At 31.8% G+C, this 12,480-nt stretch overlaps 1 protein-coding gene across 1 annotated transcript; it reads right to left on the bottom strand.

The window, feature by feature from the left end:
- Positions 1 to 6,330: 6,330 nt before the first annotated feature.
- On the bottom strand, positions 6,331 to 11,965 carry LOC8271160 (aspartate aminotransferase, mitochondrial). The gene is made up of 10 exons (XM_002530156.4): positions 11,619 to 11,965; positions 11,444 to 11,529; positions 9,835 to 10,041; positions 9,533 to 9,638; positions 9,288 to 9,392; positions 8,468 to 8,640; positions 7,203 to 7,362; positions 7,020 to 7,115; positions 6,820 to 6,914; positions 6,331 to 6,741 (listed from the first exon to the last, which is right to left on the bottom strand). The coding sequence occupies exons 1-10, from the start codon at positions 11,793 to 11,795 to the stop codon at positions 6,669 to 6,671; spliced, it is 1,278 nt and encodes a 425-aa protein (XP_002530202.1). The 5' UTR covers positions 11,796 to 11,965; the 3' UTR covers positions 6,331 to 6,668.
- Between the last annotated feature and the right edge of the window lie 515 nt (positions 11,966 to 12,480).

The following is a 12,480-nucleotide window of genomic DNA, read 5'->3' as shown; positions in this document are numbered from 1 at the left end:
AATCAAAAACTAGCTGTTAGAGCTAAGATATTAAATATGTATAAAGATTTATTTGAATTTTTGCTCAAAAACTCTTTACAACTACTGATTTAGACATCATCAAGTTTTAGCACCTTTCTATCAGCAGACAGCAGAAAGCTGTTAAAAAAAACCGTCACTATGATAGATAATTAAAGTTGATTGACTGAGATTGCTTTTACTTCAACCCAATCTAATTTAGCTGTTTGGACACATGTGAAAAAATTGTAAGTATGCGTGTCAGTTCAGATAATAGAAAAATACCTTAAAGATATCAAAAAATACCTTAAAAGCGAGATTCTAAAGAGAAATAAGATTTTATGAATCACTTTGAGGAATTCAAACTATAACTTTTCATGATTTTCATATCAGAAGAGATTTAGAATTTTACTGTGTGCAAAAACTTATTTCAAGTTTGAAAACCACCTAGTCCATTTAACAAGGTATTTAAGGTACATACTTTTCTTAATGGAGATTGCATATTATTTAGATTTCTTTTTGAAGCGCATTGTTGATTCTTCTTAGCTCAAATAGATATATGATGTAGCTTGATGTGCGTAAAATACACACATCTAAATGGAGTTTTTAAGATTGATTTTATGGACATTTGGATGTGAATTGGTCCCAACACTCACTCTATGCGTCTGTTTATGTGTATTAGGTCCAAAAGAAGTCAAAGGATGATAAAGGGAAGAATTGGAGCATAATTGGACGCCGAAGCTGCCAAAACAAGCTAAGTACGAGCATGAGGAAGTTGAACATGGCCGTGTTGGTTTCAACACTGGCCGTGTTGCCAACACGGGCACCAACACGACCGTGTTGGGTGCATCACTCATCAAAGAAAAAGTAGTTCTTAGGAAGCACGATCATAGAGAGTAACACGGCCAGGAACACAAAACCGTGTCCCCAACACAGCCAGGAACAAGGCCGTGTTGGTGGCGATAGAGGGAATTAATTAAAAGAACGAAGAGAGGAAAGAAAGAGGTGAGAGGGGGAGAACGTCCCGAACCCTAATATTTCTTTCTCTAAGGGTTTTCTGAGCTGGAACCAAGGGAAAAGGAGACTTGGATCAAGGTTTCAATCGGATTCCCTTCAAAGATTGAAGATTGGGAGAGGTTCGTTGATTGGTTTTCAAATCGAGCAAGAGGAACAAGAATTGATTCAATTCGAGCAAGAGGAATTATGGCTGTTTACTCTCATCCAAGGGTGTAATCGGGTTTCTCTACTTTTACTCTTTGTTGTAATTGAATTCTTATATATTTTGATAATGAACATGATTAGCTAAATTGATTTAATCCATTGAGATTTCTTTACTATATTGGCTTAGTATTATTTTGTTGGATTGTTTGGGTTAGTTTTGTATTCTTCTTGCCTTCAGTATTAATAAGATAATGCATTGTTCATGAGACGATGTAAATTGTGTGTTTAGATTGCTTTGTGTGATTGAGAAGTCCATTTGGCAATTGAAATTTTGAATAGCAAGAACTGGTTAATAATCGCTTAGAGATAAGGATAATTAACTAGCCGGATTAAGAATTAACAAAGCTTAATAGAGGCGGATTAAAGCTTAATGCTAATTTAAGAATTAATTGTTAGGAAGAGATTCCAACTTTAGGTTATTAGATTTAGGAATTTGGTTATCTCGAGAGAGAAACCGAATTCAGTTAAGAATTCGTCCACGGGTAGCATAATTAGACTCACCAATCCTTTATTTTTTGTTTGATTGCCAACTTGTTTAGGTTCCTTTTGGGTTTGCTTTATTGTCTTGGTTATTTTAGTTATCAATTACTCTTGCATCTCCCTTAGAATTTAGCTTGTAGCTATTAGTTAGTTTAGAAATTATTCATCACTCATTTTAGGTTAATATAACAAAGAACAAAGGAGTAACTATAGGCTTTCACTTTCCCGAAGAATACGATCTTGATACTCGCCATTAGTGCTAGACTGCATCGATAGGTACACTACCTTAGATTGTAGCTAACACAATTTAGCCTATCAAGTTTTTGGCGCCATTGCCGGGGAATTGTTTGAAAACTAGAGTGAAATTTGCCATTTGTTAATTTAGCTGTTTTTTTATTTTTATTTATGTTTATTTCTATTTTTTTGTACATATTTATTTAGTTAAGTTTATGATTCAAATAGTGGATGATAAGGAGGTTCAATGCTAAACTCTTTGTACGACATGTTGGAAAATGAGATCAAGAACCAAGAGAGTGCTAAAAATTTGGATACCCGTACATCTTTAGAAGCTCGAGTGGAATCGTTTTGCAGGGCTACCGATCAACTCTCCACTCCTATCCTTTCATCTCAAGTTTTTTGTGAATTTTGTTGTGGTTTATATTTGAGTAATGATTGTCCATTATATAATGATGTTGCCTATTTTCTTCTATTTTGCTTGCAATTTGACCCAAATCAACTTGCACTGTTAGTCATCTGTATGTATAGTATATAGTTTTGTTATCATCAAAATTCAAATCAATAGCTTATTGGGGCTAATAATCTTTTAATGATTTACAAACATGATTATGTTTGATCTTGAATACTATATGTGATTTATCTGATTGGAAAATTAGGATTATGAATGGATTAATATGTTTTTTCTATGATAAGCATGGCGAAAATTGGAGTCTGATAAAATAATTTGTGCTGCGGTTTGGGATCTGATAACATGCTCTTATTTGGGTTATTGAATATGATAATTAGAATGATTAGGATTACATTTTCAATTTCGATCTTTATGATATTTTTTTTAATTATTTGATTAGATCTGTACTTTTTAGGGTTGTATGATTCAATCTAGGATCTGCCATGTTAGGTTCATGTCTTTTATCAGCCGTTCTTTTTTTTATATGTTTTGATTTTATTTAATTGAATCTTATGCTTTTATTTCATTTAATTACATGTATTAATCGATATTTTTTTACTTTCGTGCATATTAAATCAGTTTCTAGGTGAGGAGGATCAAAGAACTAGGCAAAATCATCTGTAGCCAAGCCCTAGAGCTGATCGACTCTACTCTTAAAGTTGACCTAAATTCGGATTTTATTCTATTTTTGGCAATTCCTGTACACTGTAATTTAGTTTATTTGTTTTCCCTTTAATTTCTTAGTTGTATGAGAGTTGTAATAGCTAAGTTTAATTTCCTGCTTTATTTTCTTATGTATGCTAAATACTTGCTATCTGACTACTTAATTAGAAATTGGACATATAGACATTAGGCTTAAAATTGGATCTTAACATGAAATAGCAGTCCATTAGGTTAATAAGATGAAATATTGGGCTTAAATTAAAATCCACGTAGACTTAGTGAAATTTTACTTTCAAAATCCATATTTTTAAGTAATTAATTGGGCTCACTTAGAATAAGGTCACCCAATTGGGTCTCAACATATAGAAGAGGTAGTACATTTAGGTTAAAAAGGTCTATAAATCAAACTATAATTTGTAATTGGGTTAGATTAGATGCGTCTACACATAATAAATAGACCAATTAGGTTAACAACTTTAAATGAAACTTAGGCTCAAATAAAATTGGCTAGACTTAGGTAGACCTGACATGTTGTAATGCTAGGTTGTAAAAATATAATTATTATATTTATAGGGAATTTCCAATTAAACAATAAAATTAAAAATGAGGATACATAAATAAGAAGTTGGCTTCCGAATTCCTCCTTGGATGTGGCAAAGCTTTCTTATGGAATCGAGAAATGCCACTTAATTAGAAAAAATGTCTTGGAGAATTACTCGAGTGGGACTCCCATCTCCGCACTAATCTCTATGACTAGTTAGCGTGTTCCAATTAGGTTGAAAAGCCTTGCAGTACCATAATCACTCGAGACACTTAGGGGCAAGCCCGAAACTGCCGCCCCATAGTGGCAACTCCATTGGAGATAAGAGTAGTTTATTCAAATGTATCCTTATTTTTAATTTTATTTATTTAACGAGTGACTCTTGCATCTCATATTTTGTATTTTAGTCCCTATAACCCTGATGGCGTCGATTAAGCTAAGTATGAATGTTCTTTATTATTTTTGCAAAGGTTAATTCTTAAGTTGTTATTTACTTGAGGATAAATAAATATTTAAGTGTGGGGATAGTTGATAGGTCCATATTATATATATATATATATATATAGGTATTTTAGTACTTTAATTGAATGTTTTATTTACATAATATGTAGAAATATGTACTTATTACATTACTTTAGCTTTATTATCCAATTTCAAGTGTTAATAGCCAAAAAAGGAAAATATGAGCTAAATACTCACAAATGTGCTTAAACAGAGCTATTTCTGCTAAGATCTAGAATTAAAGATGTCTAGACTATTAATTTTACAGGCCTAGCCGAATATATCAAGGCCTAAAAGAGAATTAATTAAGTATTTTATGTAATTATGGACCACTATTAGTTATTTACTTAAGCTAGGATAGTTAGGAGTTGTAACAGATAATTTTTAGAAGTTTTGTATTTGGAGGACTCTGCAAGAGGAATCTCTACAAGTAGTGAGATTAGTCATAGAACAGGAGACACACATTGAGTCTGCATCTATCCATTATTCTCTCTCTGTAATTCTCTATAGTTCATCTTTCACAAACATTTTTAGTTTAGTTTTTTTTTTTATTGTTCTTTTAAGATTTAATGAGCTTTTTAAGAAGTGGAGATTGATGATCAATCATCTTCCTAATTGGAGGATTCTTGATTTAAGGGAGCTTTTACTTTTTGTCTTCTTTTTTATATTTCTATTTAATTATAATGACCATTGGATTAAATATATCACGGTAGTTTCATAAATATTTGATTTAGCCTTTTTTACTATGTATGAACCTTATTATTTATTTATTTGATAAATAATTTCTTTACCTTCATATCTCTATTAGTTTCATTTATTATTGTTGGTTGATCATCATATCAATTTAATCATAATACTTGTCTCGAAAATCTTTAAGTTGAATGTATTAAAGACACCATCTTTACTTCAATTGTATCACTAGTTTGAGCAATTAAAGCAAAATGGACATCATCATCTCATTCATTAGATTTAGGCTTAAAATAAAACAAGGGGATTACTAAGTAAATGACTAGGGTAAATACTAATTTTATCATATAATTCTCATATATCATAATCATTACATATGTATTTTATAGTTTATTATATTTTTTTATATTTCACTTCTTCAAAATATTAATTTAGAGTATTTAAATTTATTCTTTAGTATTTTTATAGGATAGTTAGTTTTTACAATACATGTTCTATAGTTCATTGTGAGATCGACCTCGTAATAAACTTACTCTTCCTATAAGAACGGTTCATACACTTACGAGTATATATTGATAGACATCAATCTTTCATTAAAGCCATTAATTTTGAACACTTCGTGATCAAATCCATCGAAAATAAAAAAGAACAATTGAAGACACGATATAATGGCAATATATATATATATATATATATATATATATATGGGTTTTTGTTTGTTAGATGAGAGAGAAATGATAAATTGTCATAATTGCAATAATGCACCATTTATGTTATAACAAGTGTTGTTACTTATTGTCCAGTCAGTGAAAAACTACAAAATTGTCGGATTGTATTTTTTTACAAATAATTATCCAGTTAGTAGAAATCACAAAATAAAAACCACAAAGTTATCGAATTGTATTTTTTTTTAAAATAAATTGTGATTCTTCCTGAGAAAAATAGTATTAATTAAATTTATTAAAATTTCAAGAATTAAAATTTCTTAAGTAATTAGGCAAATATTAATTGGTAAAGTATGGCATCCACAACAAAGCAAAGGTTTTTTATCAAAAAAAAAAAAATTATGTACTCTATATTTATTATTAAATTTCGCACTTAATTTTTAAATTTTTAATTTAAGTATCATATTTTAACATTAATTTCAATTTTATCCTTCGATAATATCAGTAAATCAAATTTGTTGACGGAAAAAAAATGAGCGCTCCCATTAGTAAAATATTACCATTTAAGTATATAAAAATGATAAAACTCAATTATAAAAAGAAAAAAATTAATTTCATGTGCTTATAAAATAATATTTAATAATAATAAGTCAACAGCTTTAATATTGACTAACTCTTTTTTATTATTATCGAAATTTATATTTTATTGAAAGCTGAAACTGAAATTAATATTAAAATATACTACTAAAATTGAAAACTTAAGGTTACATGTTAAATTTTGATAACAAGTAGAGCATAGTTCAGGATTTTTGCCAATAAATAAATAGAAAGGTATCCAGGAAAAAAAAAAAAAAAAGCTACACTAACCATTTTGTCATCTTCTCTATTAATTTCTTTTTAAAAAAAAATAATTATTATTTCTTAGGAGGTAAAGAACAAAATCGTTTTGCCAATTTATTTCAAAGCAGGCAAACTTGAGTATGACTCATCCGAAGGAACAAATCAACATTGCTCCTCAGTTGCTAATAAACTCCCTAAAGTATGGTCTGTAAATTGTACTCTGCTCAACACTGCAGGAACTTGACTCCAGCAGAAATAATTTATTGTCCCTTCCCAAATCATTAAAGGGGAAGAGGGAAAAAAAGAAAAGAAAAGAAGATATTTAACTCCTTTCACACTGTCACCCTATGCAGTATGCACCTATAACCTCTAGCTTCTGCTCATGAGCCTAACCAGATTTTGTGACCTCATGTATAGCATTTGCCAAATATCCCACATTGCCTGTTGTAACGCCAGCCATACTGCATATGTTGTCAGCATTATTAGCATCTTTCTTATATGCATAAACATGCAGGAATAAACTACTCAATGAAAATTACCTGATTCGGCCATTACAGGTCATATAGATATGGAATTCTTTTGTCAAACGATCAACTTGTTCAGGTGCCATCCCACTATAGCAAAACATGCCAATCTGTTTCCAATACATAACCAGGAAATGATAAGAATATGAGAAATAGAGCAAGCTGGTAACCATGATGCTAGAGCAAGATTAGCACATTCGTGATATTTGGCATACCTGATTAGTAATGTGCTTCCATGACAAAGGTGAACCCAGTTTTTCAAGGTTTTCTCGCAGAGCCATCCGCATGGAGATGATGCGATCAGCCATTACCTAATGAGTAAATATTAAATTGAGTCAGGTTCACTAGTAAAGAACACAATCAAGGGCTTTCATGTGATTGTATAGATGCTAAAGTACCTTCACTTCCTTGAGCCATAATTTCTTCAAGTCTGGGTCCCCAAGGATAGTCGAGACTATAAGTGCACCATGAACAGGTGGATTGCTGTACATGGGTCTTGCAAGTTGCTGCAACTGACTTTTTACAGCCACTGCTTGTTTCTCATCTTCACAGAGCACACTGCAACCAGCATTAACGGCATTAACTTTAAAAATCATGAGAATTCTTACCATTGATTTGCAGAAAAAAAAAATCAGAAAAAGAAAAAGATTTGCAGGCAGATAAAATTTACTACTTCTTGCATCTGTACTGTAGAAAATTTCACAGCAGGTATGAAATCAGATTCTTAATAATCTTGGATTAACCAGCAAAAATATTTGACATGTAATACTTCAAATGGTTGGCCTGTACAAGTTCCATGGATGCCATCTGATGGTGCTTTGAACTACTTGTTTCATTTATGCAGTCAAAAATGTTCAATAATCAAATAAGTAAATAGTCAGATGCTTAAAACTAAGGAAAGCCTTGAGAATCTTTAATATGCAGGTTTCCTCATAGTGATAATCCAAGACAGGATTTTCAAATACTTGATGCCACTTTAATTGGTTAAAACCAACAACTAAGAGGGAAAACTATGTTTTCTGAAATACAATTTATCTTCCAAGAATATAGCAGAAGCATATCACATGAAACCTTATCATTTGATCAACAGTTCCAGGTGATGTGCACTTTCTTAAAAACTCAAAAGTCAAACAAGAATAAGCATATGTTTCCTATTTGAATCCCAAGTTGCCAAAAGGATAAAGAACCAAAGGCTTGGCTTCTTATACGTTCCACAAGCATAAATATCTGAAGATAAGCAATCATCATATGATTTTCGAGTAAGATGCTAAAGTTGCTTAATAACAGTCCAAAACAACATGCAGCTTTCCTGTTAGTGTGAGTAGAATATCATCTTTAAAATGGGGCTAAAGCCTGCAAATATGATAAGATGCTACTCATCTTGTCAATTGCAGAAGACAGAATTTCAAGCAAGAGTCTTTAGCAGTTGGTTTAATAAATTTCAGGTTTGTTGTGCAATGATCTCCTGTTTTAATTAATGCGTATATTTTCATTCAAATTTCATGTTGGTGATTTTAGGAATTTTCTTGAAGACAATGCTACTAATCAAATGAAAGGAGAAATAACAAAAAAATAAAATAAGAACAAATATGCATATCATGGAAGTAGCAAACTCATCATTTGTGTCTGTTGCATAAGCATATTCAAATGATAGAGACAATACCTGAGGCATCCTACTCTCTGGCCATAAAGCCCCATATTTTTCGCATATGATTGGGCAATGCCAATATGATGACCATCCTCGAGGAAAATCCTGATGGATTTTGCATCTCTCTCTGGATCACCACTAGCAAAACCTTGATACGCCATATCAAAGAAGGCAAAGTGATTTTTTACCTGAAAACAACAATTTTCAATGCAAAACATAATGATGTGGAATGGATTCAGATTACTTACTCTGCTTGTGTGTGTTTCATGTCAATTAAGGTTCAGGGAAAAAAAGAACTAATGCATTGAATTTACAAATAAGAACTTGCTGCAGGATGCAGATACTGCAAAGTATTACAATGAGAATAAATTTGCAGAAAACATAAGAACACAACAATAGAGATTTTGTGTTTTCTAGGCACATTTCTGTAACTGAGTGAAGCCGAATTAGTATACTTTCTTCTTTTTAAGGTAGATAAGAAGCATAAGGAAATACTCAGGTGATATATGCATTTATAGAGATTCTGAGAACTCATTCTTGTTTAACAATGACTGAATGACAATTGCTCCTGTACATGAAATTCCCAGTAAATATAAAATAGGAAACAAACTCCAAAATAAAAATGTTTTCAATTGATTAAAACTTGTGATTAGTCCTTAATAATAGTAACACACTACAGTTTTTAAACAAAGGAGAATTACAATAAACATTTAAATTTCCAAAGGTTATAATCACCTAGGAACAACCCAAGGTTTCTCTTTCATGCACTATCACAAGGTGTATTTTATTTTATTTTAGAACTATAATAAACAAACAAAAGGCATTTCCTCTTTACCTTGAATACATGTGAAATCTCTCTCCATTCTTCCTCAGATGGATCAACACCAGTAGGATTATGAGCACAAGCATGAAGTAGAAAGAATGAGCCATCTGGAGCACTCTGCAATGAGACATCCATAATAATTATCCATAGATAAAGAGTTTAAGACCTTAAACAAAATAAGTAAAGAACACACACCAAACAAATGTATTAATTGATTAAGAAAATCTGCTCTAGAATATTAAATTGTAGCTTAATACCTTAACGTCTTCCATCAGTGCTGCAAAATTTAAGCCCCTGGACTCTGGATGATAGTAATGATAGGTGTTTTGAGGGACCTGAGCATCTCTCCAAATATTATGGTGACTGTTAATTGTCAATATCTAATATTAGAAGCCCATTGGAATCAAGAAAAGCAAGAACAAGGATGAACAACAATTTCTGCCATTATGATTGATTTTAGTCCAACACCATAAGGACATGATGATAATAGCAATAAACGAGGATCTGTCCCTCATTGAAATTCAGAAAATTAAAAGGAAGTCAAGCAACCAATACTCACTTAGCCCATGTTGGAACTGGTATGTAGATTTGGGAATCAGGTCGAAAACGCTTTTGAAAATCTGCAAAAAGTCGGCATGCTCCAGTCCCAGAGAGGGATTGCACTGCTGCTATCCTTTTGTCTTTAATGAACTCAGAATTCTCTCCATAGGCTAATTTCAATGTTTCTTCTACCATATTCACACTCCCTCCCATCGGAAGATATTCCCTGTCCAAAATCACACAAAATAAGACATCAGTAAAACAGATACATTAGCAAATTGCAAGTCAAACTTCAGCAAAACAAATAAATTACAGCATGAAATCTAATGCAAACCTACAAAAGAAGAATTGCAAATAAAACAATGGATGCTAAAGAACTTAAATTCATGCATATCCAGTGATAGTTATTAAAGAAAATGCTGTTCTAACAGGTCAAGAAAATATAAAATGAATTTCATGGCAGAAGCTTGAAAGAAAGATAAAGAACTTACATTCATGCATATCCACTGATAGTTACTAAAGAAAATGCTGTTTTAACAGGTCAGAAAATCCAAAATGCTTTTTCATGGCCGGGGCTTGAAAGATATTTCCAGAAACTTGACAATCGACATAAATTAGATAATTACATTTTGGTTTTATGTTAACATACACAAAAAGCATATACCTCTCCTCTTTCTAGGAGCTTTAGTTAATGTTTAGTTCAATAATATAATTTTGGCATCACAACTTAGTGTCCATAAGCTCCAGAATCATTCTTTCTAAAAGCAACCACCTCATGAAAAATTGTTCAACAGTAGAGGCCTCCCCACTGTACCATCTCAGAATACCATTTCAGTGTGACCATATATCAGTAGGTTATGAAGAACTTCTTACAAATAAACTTCTCACCGAAGTTTACAGACAAGACCTTTTATTTTTGCCTTAAGAAAAGAAAAGGAAAGAAAGAGCAACTACGCTATGGACTTTTATTTGCCACCAGCAAAATCATCTGCTACGATATTTCACCCTGGAAACCTTTAGTCACATCCATAGTGAAGCTGTGTTTTATTGACAAGTCAGCATAGATTCATCGAAATGTTTGATTTAAAGAATTAGATAAAGAATAGTCAGACTTGAAGGGTAAACTTAAAAAGAACTGCAAAGCTTGCACTTACGGCTCTCCTAAGTTTAATAAATATTTCAGGTGTCAAATGAGAACCTCAAATAAAAGAACCAAAAGCACTTAGAAGCTTCAACAGGCTTCATAAATAGCTAGAAGAGGCAACAATGTGAAAAAAGAGGTAGAATTGCAAAAAGCACATAGGGTACGTTCAAATAAGACTTTGGTAGAAGTGCAATACCAAATGGATTTTACTAGTAGGGACTTTAGAGAGTATAAATCCAATTAAAAATTATATCTAAGAAATAGTAATGATATTGCAGATATTACCAGATTTTTCTTCTATTAACATCAAGCTCGAAATAACCATTTACCACCATCACAACTAAGCCTTTATAGTCAACCTTCACATTATATATTTATTTTGCTTTAATAAATATAAAAGTTCCAAGAAGATGACTATTAAATGTTTTGAACTATTCAAGAAACTAAAGTAAATGGTAACGGAAAGTAAAGGAAAAAGAATTACATGTTTAAGTTGCCAGCAATTCTACGCTCTGCTTCTCTAACACATTCCAAAACAACTGGCTTTCCATTATCATCTCTGTACGCACCCTTTCAATCATAATAACCAGAAAAAGAAAAGAATTAATCAAGATCAAGAAATCAATACAAGAATGAAGCAAGTTCAAGTAAAAACATACAACTCCAACGTTGACTTTAGCAGGACTTGGGTCGGCAAGAAAAGCCTCGGTTACTCCGAGGATCGGATCTTTTGGAGCTGGCTCAACGCTCTGCCACCATAATGACATGGATCTTGCTCCCATCGCATTCTTCTTCTGCCTGATCAACCGGCGTGTGATCGCGCTTCTGAAAGCCATTCCCTTGCTTTTCCTGTGCAAACCCTTTCTCTCTTTCGGTTATTGAAAGTAATGGAGCGGTGGAAAGAATCTGTTTTATGGTTATGGAGCTGGGGACCGCACTTTGCTAGTTATTCTTCCGTCTCACTGCAGCAGTACTTTGAAATGTGTGAGCTTTTGTCGTGCCACTAGCAAATGTCCAAGTGCAATTTGACTTGCGGTTTTTTCGCTTTTCTCTATTCGAGAACCTAATCTATAGTTGGAAAGTTACAATACAGAGTTTATCTATTTTACATTGTTGTCCTCGTATTTTTTTCCGAATAATTATTTAGTGTCATATAATATTAATATTATAAAAAAATTTACTTACTAGTAATAGAATTAATAATTTTTAGAATATTTATAGTAAATAAAATACAATATAAATACACTGAATCTTTTTTATATTGCTTGTAATCAGTAAAAAAATAATTTATTATTTTATTACTAAATTTTAATTTAATAATTGTAATTAAATTTAATAAATATAATAATTTATAATATTTATAATCTGATATCACATTACACTAAATGAATTGTCTTTTATTTCCTTATTATGATGTAAGAAAATGATTATAAGATTCTCATGGAGTATGTAAAAAAACGGCTATACTCAATGGACGAGGCAATAGTAGATCCAACCATTACTATCAAAGCTATCGGACAT

This window comes from Ricinus communis, chromosome 5 (genome assembly GCF_019578655.1).
Source record: "Ricinus communis isolate WT05 ecotype wild-type chromosome 5, ASM1957865v1, whole genome shotgun sequence".
Classification (NCBI taxonomy): domain Eukaryota; kingdom Viridiplantae; phylum Streptophyta; class Magnoliopsida; order Malpighiales; family Euphorbiaceae; genus Ricinus; species Ricinus communis.
Note: the sequence above shows the minus strand (reverse complement) of the source record. Positions and strands in the feature narration are given on the sequence as shown.

Coding starts and splice junctions, on each gene's coding strand:
- LOC8271160 (XM_002530156.4), bottom strand. CDS start 11,795: ATGGCTTTCAGAAGCGCGATCACACGCCGGTTGATCAGGCAGAAGAAG. Junction 9,639..9,834: donor CCAGTTCCAACATGGGCTAA/GTGAGTATTGGT, acceptor GACAATTAACAG/TCACCATAATATTTGGAGAG. Junction 7,363..8,467: donor CAGAGAGTAGGATGCCTCAG/GTATTGTCTCTA, acceptor TGCTGGTTGCAG/TGTGCTCTGTGAAGATGAGA.